Source organism: Perca flavescens, chromosome 5 (assembly GCF_004354835.1).
Source record: "Perca flavescens isolate YP-PL-M2 chromosome 5, PFLA_1.0, whole genome shotgun sequence".
Taxonomy (NCBI): Eukaryota; Metazoa; Chordata; class Actinopteri; order Perciformes; family Percidae; genus Perca; species Perca flavescens.
In genome coordinates, this window is record NC_041335.1 from 13,435,708 (window position 1) to 13,456,359 (window position 20,652).

General features: G+C 39.0%; 2 protein-coding genes and 1 non-coding gene across 9 annotated transcripts in view; 2 read left to right on the forward strand and 1 right to left on the reverse strand.

Annotated features, from left to right (window-relative positions):
- cntrl (centriolin) overlaps window positions 1-18,761 on the forward strand; it is a 60,862-nt gene extending 42,101 nt beyond the window's left edge. For 5 of the 6 annotated variants that reach the window (XM_028577678.1, XM_028577681.1, XM_028577680.1 and 2 more), the window contains 13 exons: window positions 811-874; window positions 1,484-1,594; window positions 1,992-2,109; window positions 3,109-3,494; window positions 4,853-4,947; window positions 5,049-5,164; window positions 8,291-8,364; window positions 8,445-8,525; window positions 9,203-9,302; window positions 9,455-9,591; window positions 11,561-11,644; window positions 15,184-15,246; window positions 16,024-18,761. In XM_028577678.1, the coding sequence (XP_028433479.1) occupies window positions 811-874; window positions 1,484-1,594; window positions 1,992-2,109; window positions 3,109-3,494; window positions 4,853-4,947; window positions 5,049-5,164; window positions 8,291-8,364; window positions 8,445-8,525; window positions 9,203-9,302; window positions 9,455-9,591; window positions 11,561-11,644; window positions 15,184-15,246; window positions 16,024-16,155 (1,561 nt within the window). In that variant the 3' untranslated portion in view covers window positions 16,156-18,761. Of the gene's footprint in view, window positions 1-810; window positions 875-1,483; window positions 1,595-1,991; window positions 2,110-3,108; window positions 3,495-4,852; window positions 4,948-5,048; window positions 5,165-8,290; window positions 8,365-8,444; window positions 8,526-9,202; window positions 9,303-9,454; window positions 9,592-11,560; window positions 11,645-15,183; window positions 15,247-16,023 lie in introns of those variants that run through there. The other variant, XR_003692556.1, reaches the window with a different exon arrangement.
- Window positions 6,031-6,112, reverse strand: trnas-gcu (transfer RNA serine (anticodon GCU)). The gene has a single exon. It is a non-coding gene; the product is annotated as a tRNA-Ser (tRNA).
- A 3-nt stretch (window positions 18,762-18,764) lies between the features above and the next one.
- On the forward strand, window positions 18,765-20,247 carry LOC114555354 (polyubiquitin-like). 2 transcript variants are annotated; one of them, XM_028577684.1, is made up of 2 exons: window positions 18,765-19,008; window positions 19,611-20,247. In XM_028577684.1, exon 2 carries the CDS (start codon window positions 19,623-19,625, stop codon window positions 20,139-20,141), a length of 519 nt encoding a protein of 172 aa, XP_028433485.1. In that variant the 5' UTR covers window positions 18,765-19,008; window positions 19,611-19,622; the 3' UTR covers window positions 20,142-20,247. The 2 variants fall into 2 exon arrangements, with proteins under 2 accessions (XP_028433485.1, XP_028433484.1); XM_028577683.1 differs by lacking the exon at window positions 18,765-19,008 and adding an exon at window positions 19,288-19,526.
- The last annotated feature ends 405 nt before the right edge of the window (window positions 20,248-20,652 follow it).

A 20,652-nucleotide genomic window follows, 5' to 3' on the forward strand; every position in this document is an offset into this window, starting at 1 on the left:
GTGTTTTACACAACATTTCCATGAATCATGGATGTGTTGATGACCTAAATGAGGAAATATTAGAGGACTTAAGGATACGTGATGTTGAACTACGGCGGTATTGGAGACTTGGAGGGTCAGAGAGTGGTAATGCGCGATGCACTCCTGGTGGAGCGGGTGGACGGAGATGGAGTGGGGGGAGGAGGAAGGGGCACAACAGGAGCAGGTGGTGCGTTTGGAGGCCCACGCTCCATGGCTGCAGCAATCCTCTCCAGACTTGAGGAGATGCGCCCGAGAGGCCGCAGTAACATCGCCACCCGGCCAAGACGGCCATTTATTATAGCAATAGCAATCCGCCTTGGAACAAGCGCGCCTGCTCTTAAAGGGAATGTGAGATGACGCTCTGATTGTTTATTTTCACGTTACGCCCAAACCACACCTAGCTACTTCAGACCATCCCATTTTAGATTTGCGTCGGGCGCAAGACTCATTTATCCCACCGTTATAATAGCAACAGCGCCCGAGATCCGCCTACAAAGATACTTGCGTTCTGTGTTTCATACTTGCGTTTCAGATCGTTAAAATATGGCCCTTAGACCACATTTTATCAAGCAGCACATTAGCAGTTATACATCAGACGTCTGTGCACATCTCCTGCCTGCAGCTGCTTCACAGTAAAAGACCTCAAACTGTCAGAAATAAATGTGACAAATGGCGATTATGAATCAGAAAGGTTACATGATGTTAGCCTTGAATGTTCCTTTGTGTGTGTGTGTGTGTGTGTGTGTGTGTGTGCGTGTGTGCGTGTGTGTGTGTGTGCGTGCTGTGCAGATTATCTGACGTGCTGTCTGATCTTCAGAAATCTCAGGAGCGTCTAAACTCATTCAACATTCAGGTAAACTCAGAAATTTGTGTTGTTAAAATGATGAAGTATTTTGTATTTCTTCTTGTGTTGGCTTTTAATAATGACTGTGGCACCCAAGTCTACAGAAAATGTACTTAAAATTGCAAATAAAAATGAGACAGCAGATCTGGTTTCTTGATGTCAGACAGCCAAAACAAAATTGTTTTCAGCAATCGTTAGTTGTTGGGTTATTGTTTTTGCACATAGCACATATTCGTCATACTGTGAACAATTGCAAACTCCATCTTCTTTGTTTTAAACAATGTACACCTCTCTTCATTTAAAAAAATATTTTGCATATGTTTTATTGTACATTTCTGCTTTTTATGATTCTTGACTTTTGCAGTACTTGTTTTTTGTTTGTGTTTTCCTTACTATGTTTAACGTGACTTTTATTCACCAAAATTACAAGGAAAATTCTTTGTAGGTGAAAACCTAGTTGGCAATACATTTCTGTTATCAGTCAGTGGAGTCTTAGGATTTTAAAATGCTGAGAAGAACCAAAAATGTAAAGTAAATAAAGAAGAAGAGACTGGAGCAGTGTTCTTTACTTTTGGCAGGTCAGTGAGCAACATGTAAACACTGTTGTCCTCCCTGCAGGTAGAACAGCAGGAGCAGAGGCTGGTTCAGAGAAGCGAGGAGCATCAAACAGCTGTGAACAGAGTGGAGGAGGTCAGAGAGGAGGAGCAACGACTGCAGAACAGAGTCAAGGTGACCAAAAGAGAGCAGGAGGAGATGAAAGAGACAGTTATCGTCCTTTTCCACTGTAGGAACTTCTATCCGTCGCCATGAGTTCTTCTTTTGTTTTAACTGTTTTCCGTCGACTATAGGGCGACTGCCTGAGCTCTGCTTAGGAGGTGATACTAAATCCAATTTGCAGCAACACAACAAACACACATGTAGAGTCTGGCAGAAATGGGGTTACAACACAGCCAAACGTTTTAGATAAAACAAACAAAAAACATAATGATATGATTTGAAATAAAGGATCACAAGTGAAACAAACTGATACTATGCTGTGACTTGCTGGAACCTGTCTCACAACAGCTGACTTCACACAAACAGAATAGGAAGAACTGGCTAACAGGTTTTGTTTGTGTTTGTGTAGGAGCTGTTTCAGCAGCATGAGGCGCTGTTAAGTAAAAAGAGCTCCACAGTTTCTGCTATGAGAGAGGACGAGCTGAAGCTGATCACAGTGCAGTCTGAACTCAATACACACAGAGCAGGTAATAACACACACACACACACACACAGATAAAACAAACACCTGCGCTAAAGCAGCAGGGTTTGTAATGGATCCAATGATCCATAAATTATGGAATTAAATGTTTTGTTTTATTGTTATCCAGTCAGCAGCCTTCAGCAGCAATAGCTCACCGGAGGGTGGACTGGTAGCTGGAGAGGTGCCCACCCCCTGGGCACTGCAGATGTGCCCTTGAGCAAGGCACCAAACCCCCAACTGCTCGGGACGCCTTTAATGGGCAGCCCCCTCACTCTGACATCTCTCTATTTAGTGCATGTATAAGGTCCTGTTTGTGCATGTGTGTAATGTAACAACAGAGTGTAAAAATCTAATTTCCCCTTGGGGATCATTAAAAAAAAAGTATGTCTTCTTCTTCACTGAAGGGTGTTGAGCTGCAGTCCCTCTAATGTCCACTAGTCAAACTATATTGAAGTGAATGAGAAAACCTCAAGCCCTGGTGGCTGTTAGTTCCTCATCTCACTTTGTGTCGAGTCAGTTTTATTTTTACAGCCCAAAATCACGAATGTGTCCTAGAGTGTTTCACACTCTGTACATTGTACAACACCCTATATCTTTAATTATTAGGTATCCTTAAAAATATGATTCTCTGGCCAGTGTTATAGTCGAGTCACCAACTGTCGAGTCCGGGTCAAGTCTTGAGTCCCCGTTGTTCGAGTCCGAGTCCAAGTCTGCGTCACCAAAGTAGAGTCTGGGTCAAGTCACTATTACCGGAGTTTGAGTCCCAGTAGAGTTGCGAGTCCAGAGAATAGCGACTTGAGTCGGACACATGGAAACAAAACTTCTGTTCAGAAACCTAAACCATGTTTGATCATCTCTGTCTTATTTACAAAAGTTAACGGGCTATTGATGTAGATGGTGATGAAGAGTCTTCAGCCTCTTGTCATAGATTATAACTTGGTGTGTGTGTGTGTGTGTGTGTGTGTGTGTGTGTGTGTGTGTGTGTGTGTGTGTGTGTGTCCAGAGCTAAAACAGGTTCTTCAGGAGTTACTTGTAGAGCAGCAGGATCTGGAGGTAGTGAAAACCAAACGCATTCAGACTCTCCAGCGGCTCCACAAAAAGCAGGACCAGCTGGACAGAATACAGGTCGAGGTGGACAGGGCGAAGGATGAACTGGACAGAATACAGGTCGAGGCGGACAAGAAAAGAGATGAGTTGGATGGGACACAGGATGAAGTTGACAAGAGGAAGGACGAGCTGGAAAACAAGAAGGAGGAGGTGAACAGAAAGATTGAAGAATTGGACAGGAAAAGGGAAGAGATGGCTGAACTGCAACAGAAAGTTGAGTCCCACAAAAAGGAGACAGAGATCTGTCTGAAGGAGACAAAACAACAGCAAACAGAACTGCAGGTTGGTGGAAAATATTTAAAATACAGTTTTGGGGATTCATGCAAAAACTTGCACTTCCACTGCATGGTAATTAGTTATTATCTCATAGTTTCCTAAAAGTGCACTGATGTCACTGTAAGTTTTTAGCAAGGCTCTAAGAAAAATTTGAGATTTGCTCTGCTTTACGCGACAACGATAGCGCAGCGACAGCGAGCAGCTTTTTGTGTACATTCAACATGACGGCCACCAAAGTGCAGCGTCACCCGGATCGTTGGTCTGATTGGTTGAAGGACTATGCGCCCCGTTACAACTGAGAAGGGTCTGGTGTCAACCAGGCTAAGAAAAAACTGCAATTCTTTAATCATTATAAGTCAAATGAAAACAGTATTCAGTATATACAGTATATATTTATGGTTCTCTGTTGGTTTTTCCATTTTAAGATTTTCCATTAGGATTTTTACAATTCTTCGAATTTGCTCTGGAAATCAACTTCACACTTTACTGAACTGTGTAAATATGTATATATCAGGATATGTATATCATTTATTATGTGTAGTTGTCAGAGCATTGTCGCCATTTTCTCTCTCCTTTTTTTATTGGGATAAATAATGTAACCATTGCAATAAGACTTGGAAGCCTTGACTATCCATGCTTTTAATCAAAACCGTTGTAACAGAGGATAATACAGCTGAGTAACAATTGATAATACAAAAGCAAATCATGGCCAATAAATAAAAAATACAGGAGGTATAATAAAAACAAATTACAGAAAATGAAAAATAGAATTTTATAAATAGAACTATAATGCTCAATTCACTCATTACAAGAACAAGAAAAAAGACACGCAATTCATACAAGCAATGGAAATGCTGCTGTAACCTGTCCGTCATTTTGTCAATGTTTTCCTTTGTAGATCACGTACATTTCAATGCTGTATATTTAGATTCCCCTCTTTTCACATTTTTGTTTTACATATAAATGAGTTACATTTTGTTTGCCTTTATATTTTTTTATAACATTTTTAGATGGTTTTATAGTTTGAATTCAAAATGTATGCCTCTATAAAGATGTTTAGCAGAATATTATCTATGAAAATTACTTTTTACACATTAATCAGTTATCAAATTGTTGCAGATACATTTTTTTTAACGATTGTTTAATCAACCAATTGTTGCAGCTCTAAATATTACTACTGTCATGTTGTTTACCTGTAATTCCACAAACCTTTAATGTAACAACTTTTCTAACATAAAACAATAAATCAAGTGAATAAGTAAATCAAAGAAGGCGCTCCCAGGTAAACAATGAAGATCAGTGACTTTTATTTTTCAATGACTCAATATGATGCCCTGTTATGTTATGTTATGTTTTGTGTACAGGAGCTGCAAGAGGAGCTGAGCAGGAGGAGGGAGGAGAGGCGCAGTCTGCAGGAGCAGTGTAAACATCTGGAGGCCAGACGGAGGCACGCTGACAGGTACATATATCAACATACTAACTGTCTGTAGAAATACATTACAGTCTATTCAGACAGATGTGTTGAGATAAAACCTTTTGGTGTGTATGTGTGTGTGTCAGGAGTCTGTCAGCAGTGGAGGTGGAGCTTACTAAACAGAGGGAGGAGCACAGCCACGCCCAGCTTCTCAAACAGGAAGTGGTCAGAGATACAGCAGCCAATCAGGAGGAGTTTAAAAGTACATTATCACTTACAATTCAATAATTATCACTTACAATTAATAATACAATTCTATATAATGACTTTTTTGACCTACTATAATTTTACCTTTTTTTGGCAATACTACACTGAAGATACTCTGGTGCAATGAGGATGGAGTTCAAACCCACACGTGCAGAGCACAATGGATTAGCAGTCCATCCCCTTAACCACTCGGCTACCTCGTTTGCTGATAGTCACTTTTATAGTCAACATACTATACTTTGACTTTTTTTCGACATAATATACTATGACTTTTTTCAATATACTTTACCATGACTTTTTTCAACATACTATACCATGACGTTTTTGACATCATATACTGCGACTTTTTTCGGCATGCTATACTGTGACTTTTTATGACATACTAAACTATGAATTTTTTCAACATATACTGTGACTTTTTTCGACATACTATACTATAACTTTTGACATACTATACCATGACTTATTTTCGACATACTATACCATGACTTTTTTCGACGTACTAAACTATGACTTTTTTTGACATACTATACTATGACTTTTTTTCAACATACTATGACTTTTTTCAACATTATGAACCATGATTTCTTTGGACATATCAAACTATGACTTTTGACATACTTATTACTTTTTTGACATACTATAATATTACCTTTTTTATAATATAAAAAACTGTCTAGTGGGACTCAAACCCACAAGGGTAGAGCACAATGGATTAGCATTCTATCACCTTAACCACTCTGCCACCTTATCTACTGTTAGTCATTGTCATACTATATAACGACTTTTGTAGACTATTAATGTTTTCTACGCTCTTTAATAATACTTTTGTGGACATTATACACTAAAGATAGCGTGGTGCGACGAGGATGGGATTCGAACCCACGCGTGCAGAGCACAATGGATTAGCAGTCCATCGCCTTAACCACTCGGCCACCTCGTCTGCCAATAGTCAATTTATATATATATATATAGTCAACATACTATACCATTACTTTTTTGACATCACATACTGCAAAGTTTTTCAGCATACTATTCTATGACTTTCTTTGACAAACTATACTATGACTTTTTTGATCTACTAAACTATGACTTTTTTTAACATACCATACTATGACTTTTTTTGACATTATATACCATGATTTTTTTTTAAGATACAAAACTAGGCCTTTTGACACAAGGGACACTCTAGTTGGACTCAAACCCACAAGTTAGAGCACAATTGATTAATGGAGTAATCTATTGCCTTAACCGCTCGGCCACCTAGTCATACTATATGGGGACTTTTGTAGATATATTATACTATTAACGTGCTTTAATATTACTTTTGTGGCCAGCGCAGGTATAAATAGTCACGGCGAATTTCATGATGTCACATATGCACGCGCCAGCTCGGCTGCTGTTACTGTAAAACACGCATTAGTCATTGTCATACTATATAATGACTTTTGTAGACATATTATACTATTAATGTTTTGGAAGTGCTTTAATATTACTTTTGTGGCCATTATATGCTAAAGCCACTTAGGTGCGACAAGGATGGGATTCGAACCCACGCGTGCAGAGCACAAAAGACACTCTAGTGGGAGTGCAGAGCACGATGGATTAACTATGACTTTTGACATGCTATACTATGACTTATTTTCGACATACTATACCATGACTTTTTTGAAATACTATACCATGACTTATTTTTGACATACTATACCATGACTTTTTTGACATCATATACTGCGACTTTTTTCAACATACTATACTATGACTTTTTTTCAACATACTATGACTTTTTTCAACATTATAAACCATTATTTTTTTTCGACATACTAAAAACTATGACATTTGACACAAATTACACTCTAGTGGGACTCAAACCCACAAGCATAGAGCACAATGTTTTAGTAATCTATCGCCTTAACCGCCACCTTGTCTACTGTTAGTCATTGTCATACTATATAATGACTTTTGTAGACCTGTTATACTATGAATGTTTTTGACGTGCTTTAATACTACCATTGTGTGGGGTGGCCTCTGGCTCACCCAGTGGTGGCGTTCGCCCCACGTGGGCTGGGTCCTACAGCGGTGAGGGTTCAAGTCCGACCTGCTGCTCTTTGCTGTGTGTCGTCAACTGTCTCTCTCCCCCTTTCATGTCTATCCACTGTCTCTACTACTAATAAAGGGAAAAGCCCCAAAAAATAATCTTTAAAAAAATTATTACTATTGTGGCCATCATACGCTAAAGACACTCTGGTGCGACGAGGATGGGATTTGAGTCCACGCGTGCAGAGCACAATGGATTAGCAGTCTTGGCCACCTTGTCTTCTGACAGTTAGTCAACATACCATAACATGACTGTTTTGACATACTATACCTTTTTTGACATACTATACTATGACTTTTTTTCAACATACTATACCATGAGTTTTTTTACATACTATACTATGACTTCTTTTGACATTCTATACTTTGACTTTCAACATACTACACTATGACTTCTTTTTACATACTATACTATGACTTTTTTTGGACATGCTAAACCGACTTTTTTCGACATACTATACTACGACTTATTTTCAACATTCTAAACTATCACTTTTTTCGACATACTATACTATGACTTTTTTTTCAACATACTATACCATGACTTTTCTGACGTACTATACTATTACTTTTTTTTGGCATACTATAATATTACGTTTTTCGACATACTATAATATTACTTTTTTTCTACAAACTATAATATTACTTTTTTCGACATACTATACTATGACTTTTTTTTCAACATACTATACCATGACTTTTCTGACGTACTATACTATTACTTTTTTTTGGCATACTATAATATTACGTTTTTCGACATACTATAATATTACTTTTTTTCTACAAACTATAATATTACTTTTTTTGACATACTATACTATGACTTTTTTTTTCGACATTCCATATTGTGACTTTTTTGGCATAGTAAACTGACTTTTTTTGACATACTATACTATGACTTTTTACATACTATACTATATTTTATTTTGAGATAATACTTAATAGACTTTAAATGTAAAAAAGACAACTGGAAGTGGAAAAGAGTTAAAGGATGCAACAACATTATCTCATGTTTGTGTTTCAGAGCACTCAGAGCTGTTGTCTCTGCTCAGTGAACAGGTGGAAGAGAGGAAGAAACACCTGCAGACTCTGGAACAGGTGCACGGACACACACACACACACACACACACACACACGTAACAAGTGACATTTCTGATTAGCGTGTTTGTGTCCTGTAGGAGATGAATGTGTGCAGTCAGCAGCAGCAGCAGAGAGCAGAACACCTGAAAGAGCTGGCCAGGCAGATAGAAGACAAACAGGTAAAACACACACAATTCAACCATGACATATAGCACACAGATACACAGAGACATTACTAACACAGTTACACAGAAACATGTAGGAGCCAAAACAGAAACCGACAAGAAACACTGTTCTTGGATACTAGACAGTGAGTTTATTGACTTAAATATAACAATACAAATACATACAATAACTTAACGTGATCTAATAAAAACATTACGGTCAAACAACATTTCACATACAATATTGAGCACATAAATAAAAAAAACCTGCCACTACCTTGCACATTTATAACACAGTCAGTAGTTGAAGGCATATTCAGATTCTTTACTGCAGTAAAATTACCTATACCACACTGTTAAAATACTCTACTACTACAAGTAAAGGTCCTGCATTCAAAATATTACCTTAGTAAAAGTATGTAAATAATATCAGCAATCATAGAAGTATTCTGGTTTAAAGAATACCTTCTTACCATTTGGAGTCAATAGTTTGACTTAGGTTAAATGTGACGTCTTCAAACTTCTTGTCCCAACAACAACACAAATACAATACAAATCAAATTCCAAAGAAATTACTATTACTGTTATAAACCATATATTAATATTTCAGAAGCTGGAACCAGAGAATAGTTGATCTTCTGATCAACTGATATATCTTTTTAGCACTCTCTCTCTCTCTCCCTCCTCCTCAGGCAGTTTGTGTTGGACTGGAGGATTTTAAAGCTGCAGCGTCACAGTTGGAGGACAGGGGGCACCGTCTGACCCAACAGCAGCTGCAGCTCAACCAGATCAGTCAGTCAACACAGTGTCACTCATTTATTCTGTTCCACATACTTTCCGTCCTACAGGAGATTTAGATCTGAGATATTTTTGTGTTTTACATGAGAAAAATAAATGTATATGTGGAAAAAGTAACTTGTGTTTGATTGATTGTGATTGATCAGAGGAGGAGCTGTGGCAGAGAGAGAAACAGCTGATTTACAAGGAGGAGGAGCTAAAACAGCAGGAGGAGGAGCTACAGCTGAAAGAAGAGGGGCTACAAAAGAAACGTGAGGAGCTTCCAGTGAAAGAGGTTTTTAAGGTGATCCCAGGATACTAGTCTGTATATAAATATTGATTTATTTACCAGGGAAAGTGCACATTAATCAACTCTTTAGTTTCCACCTTAATGTAGAGTGTAAGGCCCTGACACACCAAGTCGACCATCGGTCATCGTCGGCCTAGTTTGTGCGGTGTGTCCTGCACAGTCGCCAAGTGTCGGCCTTTTTTTGGCCGATCGGCATACAGCCAATTCATCTGATTGGCTGTTCAGCTTGAAAACAAGAGTGAGGAAAACAAACAAGAGACTGTGCCGGGCACAGAAAAGGCTTTTTTAACTTTTCCTCTCATCTGATAATTCCAATACACATCAGAGCTGTCAAAACTGCCCAAAAATGACATTTGAATGTTCCTTCTAAAAACACAAGTTTGAACGATTGGAATATCTATTTTTGCACATTATGTCCATTAGATGGCAAACATAGAACGAGATATACATAACTACTTGTGTAGCCATATTTATTCCAACAATAATGTGTCTTTTAAAAGATCTCTATATACCTAAATGAACTAACATTAATATACTAATATCCTACACCGTGATATTTAATATAAAGACTGTAATAGACCTCTCTCTCTCTCTGCACCGCTGAACAATTAGCCCTATAGCAAACAAGCTAGCTTACAGCCAGCCAGCCAGCCTCTATATTAGTAAAATGTAAGAACTTAATGTAAAATTCACATGCTCTTGTTAAATCGAAGGAAAGCACATTGCTGTCACCACATAGACAATTTAGTTTGGCAAATTTTCTGTAACCAGTGTATGATGAAGGGATGCTGAGTGGAAAATTAGCAAGCCAACGTTAGCTAACAAGCCAGCAGCGGGCTGTTTGGTCGCTCCGCTCCCACTGTAGGGAGACTTCTTTGCCCGAGAGAACGGATGACAGCTAACCGGGAGAGGGGACACTCCGGTTAGCCATCTCCGAGTATCCGCTGTTTTCCCGGCGGGAAGTGAAGCAAATGGACCGTAGGCTTCTGCCACTGATCAAGCAAACGCTGTTTGTTGTGGATATCATAGCAACGTTATCTGGTTTCCCTTGTTGAATGACAAATAGATTACCACCGCCTGCTGGTACGGAGAGTTTTTTTCTCTCACGCAGGCGCAGAACGTACGTGGTACTTGACCGTCAGCTGTAGTCTCTGCAGTGTGTTCCAGTGCAAATTTTGGGCCAAGACAAAGACAACGAAGGCCGACGAGAGGCGACGCCACAGTCGGCAGTCGCCGCCACTAGTCCCCGGCCATCGGCTTGGTGTGTCAGGGCCTTAAGAGTTAGCTATTGAGCTTGTTTTCATCTCTTGTCCCTGGGCGTAACGTTATTAAGAATGGTCTAATGTTATCAATGCAAGGCTTTAGCAGGCATTACAGTACAAAACAATACAATACATTATTAAACGGCTTTTTTGAATACTCTATTGTGATTGATCAGTTACAGCTTTCTACAGTCTGCTATTTCTGAATAGCAGACCGTTGCTATGGATCCATTTCTGATCATAGACTCCGGAGGACCATTTTCAAATCAATAAAATTATTTTTCAATCAATATTTTGTTTAAAATCATTGATTTCTTGTAGCCGTGTAAAAAGCGGAGCGGGTCATCATTGCCAATCGAACCCCTACACAAAGCTCTGCATTATCCCTTACATAAAACACATTAGCATATTAAAAAAGTAGCAGATATACTGTATGCATAAACAAAACAATGAGTGTATGTAAAAGCAGTGCTAGAGATGAGGTAGTAGGTTAGGTAGTTAGTGCTCTATCTTTATTTAATAGGAAGACTATACTACTGAGGACTGTTTGCTACGTAAACCATATAAACCTGCTGTTCATTTAACAAGTTGTTTAATGTGTGTGTTTGTGTGTGTGTGTGTGTGTGTGTGTGTGTGTGTGTGTGTGTGTGTGTGTGTGTGTGTGTGTGTGTGTGTGTGTGTGTGCGTGTGCGTGTGTGTAGGACAGCAGTGAGGAGTCAGAGGAGGACGAGGACAAGTCTTTCTACCTGTCTACAGCTGGTCTGAGATCAGCCTTCAGTTCTGAGGTGAGTCCTGACAGAAAACACACCTGAACTCAGGTGACTGTATACATGTTAACACTTTAAACTGTGTTGTCTGCTTTAGGGTTTCACGGTATTACACAATGTTTATCAGTTACAATGACCCTTGTAGGAATAAAACTGCAACCCTAGTCCGCTTTATATCACAGTGATCAGATTAATTAGTGATTGTCCATAGCTCCCGTTAATGGAAGATGAAACATCTAATATTCGTTAAATATATTCGTAAAATAATGCACAATTAAAATAAATTAATATCAGTAATCTTGCTTAATATCTGCATTTGTTTAATGATTGGTCTGTATTTCTGGGTCCTGATCTCACTGTAAAAGATCACTGGACCGCAAGTCGACTCTGAGCCATAGACTTTGACTCTGAAATACATGAAAATAAATAAAGTTACATTTACAGAAATGAAGGAAACTGTATTCACGCAGTTACACATGAAGTCATTAATTCATTTCTACAGCGAATTGTTTAAAAAAACATTTATTTCTTCAATCATGTATTTAGATTTAAGTTTTAAAGTATGTGGGAAGTCCTGGGGGGCACCTCCAACTTTTTAACAGTTTAAGATTTTCAGGTACACAGTTAATCATGTCGCTGACTATGGCCTTGTTTACACAACAACGCTCGCGGGCGAAAATGACAAAATATTTTATCAGATGTGCCTTTCGTTTAGACGGCAACGGCGTTTTTAGAGCTTAAAAACGCAAAAAAGTGACACCACCCTCCAGTGTGGAAATCTTAAAAACGCTCCACTGTCGCGTTCCCGTCTAAAGGGTAAAAACATAAAAGTCTGCTGACCCACCCCATATTTCGTTACATAAATCAAAATATAGAGAGATTACTCGCCCATGGCCACTCTGTGGGTATCCACAGCCTGCCTATGCTTGGTCCACATGGCTTTCAGCTTTGATGATATCTGACTTTTACAGATAGCGTCTTTCTCGTGTGGATATGACGTCCCTCCAGGTACAGGATACTGCTGAAGAAATTCGGTCCATATGTCTATATATTTTGACTGGCAGGACTCCCAGTCCACGCCCTGTTGTGGCTTTGTAATCTAAGGTTATTTGGAGCAATAACTCCACCTCCTCTTCTGTCCAGACAAAATTGTCAGCTTTTGTTGTTCGCTTTGCCATGTTTTGGTTTCGCCCTACTAGGGAGAGGAGAGGGAGAGAGGAGGAGGAGAGGGAGAGAAGTAGAAGGAAGGAAGGACTTGGTGGTGTTGTGTGGCAGTGTTTCACACTACCACCTAGCCGCCTGGCGTGCATACTACATCAAATTTCACACACTTTTGCGTCACCATATGCACGTAGATTTCTATGGAGGAAATATTTATTCATAATTCAAATTGAAAGTCCAAAGAGAAATTGAAAGTCCAAAGGGAAAACAAAGCGAGATCAAATTAAAAATATTATTATTTTTTAAATTTTCCATTTGGCTTTTGAATTTAATATTTGGCTTTTGAATTTCAATTTATCATTGGCTTTTAATTTTCATTTAATATTTGGCTTTTGAATTTCAATTTAACATTGGATTTTAATTTTCATTTAATATTTGGCTTTTGAATTTCAATTTAACATTGGATTTTAATTTTCATTTAATATTTGGCTTTTGAATTTCAATTTAACATTGGATTTTAATTTTCATTTGGCTTTTGAATTTCAATTTAACATTGGATTTTTATTTTCATTTAATATTTGGCTTTTGAATTTCAATTTAACATTGGATTTTAATTTTCATTTGGCTTTTGAATTTCAATTTAACATTGGATTTTAATTTTCATTTAATATTTGGCTTTTGAATTTCCATTTAACATTGCCTTTTCATTTGGACTTGACACACGTCAATGTAAATGAGGAGGCGTGGCCCAAAGGCTGGTGGGAGGGTCTGAAACGAAAAGGGTGCAGAGGCACCTTATGAGCAGCAGGGGGAGCTTACTGCTGAGGAGCACACTGTTAAGCATCTGTCTGCAGATTCACCACTAGGCTGGGTCTTGTTTCACATGATAGAAAATGATGATGTAAGCTAAACACAAACCACATTTTATGCAACAACCGTGAAGATTTCATGTAGTTACTATAATTGGGCCCGTGTTAGTGAGGACTAGATTAGGACTGGATTTAAAGCTGATTCTGGTTCCCAACTTCGCCCCAGGTGTGTCTGTTTAAAACACGACTCAGACAACTTCTCTCTTTTGATGTTATATTTAATTAAACAACAGTAGAAACATGGGTGTGGGTAGCTCTGCTTACGTGTGTTTGTGTGTGATCTGATCTCGAGGACGCGCACAATCTCAACTGGATAGTCATCGTTCGAACTGCGACCTCTCCTTTTTCTTTCTCTCACTTTTTTCTCCGGGTGGTGCGCGCGGTGTGAGGTGCGTGTCCGCGCTATTCTCCAACATGGAGCCTCCTCACAACTATCATAAAAAAGCAATCGATTCTATAATCTAGATCGGGAGTTTGCCGTATTAGCAGCAGCAAACAACTGGAAACTTTTTACAATTTTCATCTGCTATTCCACCACTAAATTCACTATTGAGACTTTTTTATGCGATAAATTAACTGTGTAGAGTTTGAATATGGGCAGTTTTACAAACATTGATGGCCAACTGCACATTTTCTCCGATGTTGTCAGAAGCTTCAGTCTGACGGGACAGCCAGCTGGTGGCGGCCGGGATCGCCTCCCTGCTGGCCGGCCAGTGATGCTCACAGACACCGCTGTTAGCTGGAAGTCTGAAAAAGTAGCCTACACGGGCTGTACAAAAGGCCGTCAATCAGGAGTGATAGTTGTGAGTAGGCTCCATGTTGGAAAATTGTCACCTTTTAGTGAAAATCGCAGTTTTGAATCCAAAAATTGACGTTTTTGTCGTTCTTGTTGATCCAATTAGTTTATTTATGTATTTAAGTGCCCTGAACTGATGTTGCCCTTACATTTGTAGTAGTAATTACATAATTTTAGGGCGAGTTCTTCCCTACCCCCAATTTCCACCAACTGCGTAACGGCTGCGGATCCGCTCTGGAACGGCGGCGCAGTCAGTAGGTTTCCATTAAAGTCAGTGTGTGTATTTTCACTGACTTCACTGACATGTGTCAAGTCCAAATGAAAATCCAATGTTAAATTGAAATTCAAAAGCCAAATATTAAATGAAAATTAAAATCCAATGTTAAATTGAAATTCAAAAGCCCAATATTAAATGAAAATTAAAATCCAATGTTAAATTGAAATTCAAAAGCCAAATATTAAATGAAAATTAAAAGCCAATGATAAATTGAAATTCAAAAGCCAAATATTAAATTCAAAAGCCAAAGCCAGATGGAAAATTTAAAAAATAATAATATTTTTAATTTGATCTCGCTTTGTTTTCCCTTTGGACTTTCAATTTCTCTTTGGACTTTCAATTTGAATTATGAATAAATATTTCCTCCATAGATTTCCCCCCCAAAACGCTCATCTAAACGCGGAATAAAAAGTGAGATCGTTTCCGTCTAAACATAGCCTATGTTTGTTTTCAGGAGGAGAGGTGGAAGGTTGAACTGCAGAGAGAGAAACTGAAACAACAAGAGGACCAACTAAAGGTAAACTTTTATTTTATTATTAACTTACATAAGAAATAAACAGATTGTTAAATTGTTTGAGTTTACAGTAAAATGTCCAAACTTTTGACAGGATGAAATCAAGATGATCCAGTCTGACTTGTTATTACCAGTTGGTTTGTGGTTTGGTTGTAAGATATTCAGTATACTTAGACTATTGGCTGATTTTAATCTTGATAATTCAGTTTGAGATTCAAATATTTAAATCATCTTGTTCTATCTTCTCCAAATATTTCAGATGGAAGAAAATTAAAGATTATTATAAGTCACTTTCATCTCTGTGTCCAGTTTAGAGAGAGTTCCTGTGTTTAGCCTTCACATGTTGTGTGTTGTTAATTGATCTGGGGTAGAAGCACAGATGTAAAAAGGAGACATTGTGGTTTTAGCAGCAGTTAGCGTTGAAGCTAATTGCTGACCAACATGTTTCTTGTTAGCTAACAAGCTAGTCAGCGGTTCATCCTGTAGCCATCTAGTTTAGCTGACAGAGATCAAACTAACAACTCCTTTTGACATTTCTGCTTCTACATCAGTTCAATTAACAACATAAACATGCAAATCAGACTCAGAGCTGTTGCAATGTGGATTTAGCCTCTTATGATGGCGCTCAGCTAACAGTTTCCCTTTGCTTCCAGTCTTTGTGCTAGGCTAAACACGTCTTGTGACTGGAGAAGACAGAATAAAATAAATGTTTGAAGTGTAGTAATCAGTCCAGTGAGAGTGAGTAAAACCTGAATGAGTGTTTGTTGTTTTGCGGTTAAGGCTCGTCTGCGCTGCCGTTTGTGGAACCAGCAGGAGAATATGAAGGTGAGACGACTGGAGGCTGAGGAGAGTTTACTGGGACTGAAACACCGACTGAACCAGTTGGACTCACTGCTAACACACACTCCATAACACACACACGTGAAATTAACGGATGCCAAACAGGGTTTGTTTTATCAGGATGGACATGTCTGTCTGCACTGAGGTGAAACCTTATGCATTTATTTGTCAAAACAGTTAATTTAGTAATTTAGCAGCTGTTGGAGTGTTCTATTGTATCGGGTGGAGTTGCCCAGTTTTCTTCAATGTTCAAATGTTCCATTTTACTGAGAACTTTAAGAAAAAGACGTACGTTTAGTCGACTGAACATTAACTCCTCGTCACTGAAGACTTTTCTCTGCTGAAACCAGTGGCATAAAGTAGTTACGATGGGCCCTAGTGCACACTAGTTACTAGTTATGAAACACACAAACAAACACACACACTCACACCATTAGGCTTGCTGATGTGTGATGTGTGTCTTGACATATTTTGCGCATAAACTAGCTATCGTATATTGTATTGTCTCATCACATGATCAAATAGAGACTTGCCATTGGACGATATCAATATACATATTACCCAGCAATTATCACTGCTTATCTGTGTATGACAAACATACCAAAGAAAAGCAGAATTGATACATTTCAGGGGTGCAAAATTGTCACCTTTTAGTGAAAATCGCAGTTTTGAATCCAAAAATTGACGTTTTTGTCGTTCTTGTTGATCCAATTAGTTTATTTATGTATTTAAGTGCCCTGAACTGATGTTGCCCTTACATTTGTAGTAGTAATTACATAATTTTAGGGCGAGTTCTTCCCTACCCCCAATTTCCACCAACTGCGGAACGGCTGCGGATCCGCTCTGGAACGGCGGCGCAGTCAGTAGGTTTCCATTAAAGTCAGTGTGTGTATTTTCACTGACTGCAGAACGGCTGCGTTCCGACTCCGTCCCAGCTCCGGCGATCCGCAGCCCTCCGGAGCAGATACGCAGAGCTTCTATTTTTCCCGGATGCCCTGAGAGCTCCGCATCAATTTAGCACAGGGCAGATTGTGCGGGACAGGAAGTTGAGCACAGAAACAAAATAAAAACATCCGGTTAATTTTCTAAATAAAATACACTGTGCTCACGGCGGATCATATTTCCCTGCACTATACCTTGAAAACGTCATAATGGGCGGAGACAGGCCTGAAGTCAAGTTTGTGGGTCTGTTTATAGAAACTACATCCTGTTATATCGCGCAGTCATACGTGAAGTCGCGAGATCTCGAGGGTCCTCGTGACTTCAGCTGTCAGTCAGGGCTGCAACAAATCCGCCCCTGGTGGCTATTGAAGGACGGCGGAGCACGGAGCCAACACGCAGCGGAGTCGTTCCGCAGTTGGTGGAAATTGCGGGCTATATCGTTATGCTAAAATTGACTGTAAATCAAACAAATTTCCCGGGGCATCTGTCAACTTTTTAACCCCTGATGAGTTTGCAACCCTGTATTTAATTGTAAAGTTTTTTTTAATAGTTTATAGTTTTTTGTAATTTATGTAGAATATATATAATTTAATTTTTATTAAATTGCTAATGACTATTTTACAAAGAAAAATGCAAATTATGACGGAGACCGTTAATAATTCCCTCGAAGCACTGGCAGACACAAGTGGTTTTCTTACTACAGGTTTATTTGAAGCTTCTTCTCCAAATCCACCGTGTAAACTAAACACACAGTATAACGAGAAAATAAAGACCACATTAGCTTAATATGAACATACACTGACATGCATAGCATGTATTATAACGTTCACCAAAGTAAAATACAGACACAAAACAACATACCTCGTTGGCTGCATGCTAAACACGAGGGAATAGAGGTTTCCTTAGATCGCTGACATCCGCTATAACTACCTTAAAACTTTTATCGGAGCAATGAATTCTCCGTGCTTCGCTTGCCGTTAGCTTGCCGACTCTCTCACTCACGAACGTCCCAAGAGGCCTTGCGCAGAGACTTCAAAATAAAAACACTTTACTCTTACCAAATAAAATCACGAAATAATACTAAATGCAATTTATATAATTCTAAATTATGACATTGGTTGAAAACAAATTATACATTATTATAAGGTAATTGCGACAATTACACAGGTTTTTTTATTGAAAAACAGTTATTTAAACAGTCGTATTTCCGAGTTGGCAATCTCAACCACTCACAAGTCACTGTCACCCTGCCCAACACATTGTTGGAGGGCCCCCTCTGTCTATGGGCCCAGGGGCCCCAGTGCAACCGCACTGTCTGTTTTTGCCACTGATAGGCTCATATATTGACGACAAAAGCAGATTTAGTTGTGTAAACTGACAATATTACACCATAAACTCATATCTGGATTTAATTTGACAACACTTTATTACTTAGTCAGATATATCAGAACAAACAATGTTGGATGTTGAAGTTTTTTATTATTTTATTATAAATCAGGAACTGGTCATTAAAATAACTCCTGAATGACATGAATGCAGCATTGACATTACTGTGAGTAGGGGACAGAAACATAACTTGATATTTCTGTGTCTGTCAAAGCAACATCTGTGAGAAAACAACACTGAGCTGAAAAATGTGCCTTCATGAAAACATGTAAAAAAGATTTTGTTATATTTGACATCTGCTGTGTAAATGAAGATGATATTTATCTTTGTAATAAACACTTTGTGTTGAAGCATGTTTCCGTGTTGAATGAAACAAACACACCTGCTGGTCCTGTGAGGAAGCAGCAGCTCTGCTCTCAGTGTGACAGTCACAGTCCGACTTCCAGGTGTTCCAGGTGTGCAGCATCACCTCTCTGTCGTCACAGTTACTGTCGCTAGGCAACTGAGCCCCTCAAAGCTGCAGCATCTCCTGGACCTGCTGGAGGAGAAGTAGGCAGACAGACAGACAGACAGACAGACCATCCGATAGACAGACAGGTGAGCTGCACATTTACCAGCTGCAACATTAAAGTGATGAACACATTAACGCATCAATAATTATAATACAATAATAAATATTATTCTGCTGCTTCTGCATAATACTTTGGGTACTTTAAGTATATTTAGATGCTAATAAGTTTGTACTTTTACTTAAATACAAGCTATGACAATGGGACTTTATATCAGGCTAAAACAAAAAACATGAAGTTTGTAAGTTAACAGATGTTTTACCTCACAAAAATGTAATTATTATTACTTGAGGCAGTACGTAGACGTCCTAGTGGAGTTAAGAGAATGAAAGTAAAATGAGCAGCATAATTGACAGTGACTCATGTTGGGAGAATAGAAACGAAAAGTTATTGAGGCAGTTAAGGAAAACGAATGTTAGGTAAAGGTGACGTGTTGATCAGCTGAGGCAGCCTGTATATAAACTGTGACACAACACATCTGAGCATCACCTGTTTCCTGCCGCCGGCTCAGCACCTCGAGTCTTCTGTTCGTCTCACAGTCTCACGGTAGGAAGTTCTCTGATCAACGCTGTCAAGAAACAACCTGTAATCGTTCATTGTTCTTATGTTTTAAATGCGATATGTTTTCAGGCCACTCTCATCATGAATATAATCGTCACTTCGATGGATGGGACGCACCACACACAGACGGTGAACCCAGAGTTCTCAGTGGGCTCTCTGAAAAACCTCATCCAGGAGACACTAGGAGTTCCCTTTCAGCAGCAGAAGCTCGTCTTGGTCAACGACCAGAAGACAGTTCTCAGCGACGACTCAAAGACTGTCGCCTTCTACGGCTTACAGTCCGGCTCCCAGGTGTCCCTGCTGGTAACCGAGCCGATGGTCCCGCCGGTGGTCCCGCCTGTGGTCCCGCCTGTGGCTCCTATCCAAGTGTTGCTCAGAAACGTTGACGGGGCTACGAAACCCTACGACGTCAACCCCGACGAGACCGTGAGCGACTTCAAGAGAAAAGTCCAGAACCGAGAGGGCGTTGCCGAGAGCCAGCAGCGCCTCATCCACCAATGCAAAGAGATGAGCACCGGTAGACTGTCCGACTACAAAGTCACAGCAGGAAGCCTCATCTTTCTAACTCTCCATTTAAGAGGAGGACATGGGTTAAACTAGGCTTTCGAACATTCTTTTAATTGCCGTCTTATTTTTTGTTCCATTGTCATGTTGAAAAAAATATTCATCTATGTAACTATTTTATCTTTTTTGCTTTAACCCTCCTGTTGTCATCGGGTCAAATTTGACCCATTTTCATAAAGTTTATGTATCAGAAATTTGGGTTTCTTTCAACCAAATTTTAAAACAAAATAACGTGGATGGTAGGCTACAACGTTCTTCACAAGTTAAATAAATGATCAGTTCACTACTTGCATTGAATTTGGGTGTGTTATTCAATGTTATAGCATGTAAAGAAAAATTTATAGAATGTTGAAAAACGTAGGGAAAAAATGTCAAAAAAGCACCGAGAAGAGGCCAGGAAAAGTGACATAAACTTCGAAAAAAGTGACAAAAACATTGGGAAAAGTGAGAAAAACGTCAGGATAATATTCTAAAACGTCATGGGAAAAGCTTTAAAAAAAAAAAACGTCGAAAAAGCGCTGAAAAATATTGAAAAAAAGTGACGAAA

What these genes read in the sequence shown, in the direction of transcription:
- LOC114555354 (XM_028577684.1), top strand. Translation starts at nt 19,623, where the DNA reads ATGAATATAATCGTCACTTCGATGGATGGGACGCACCACACACAGACG.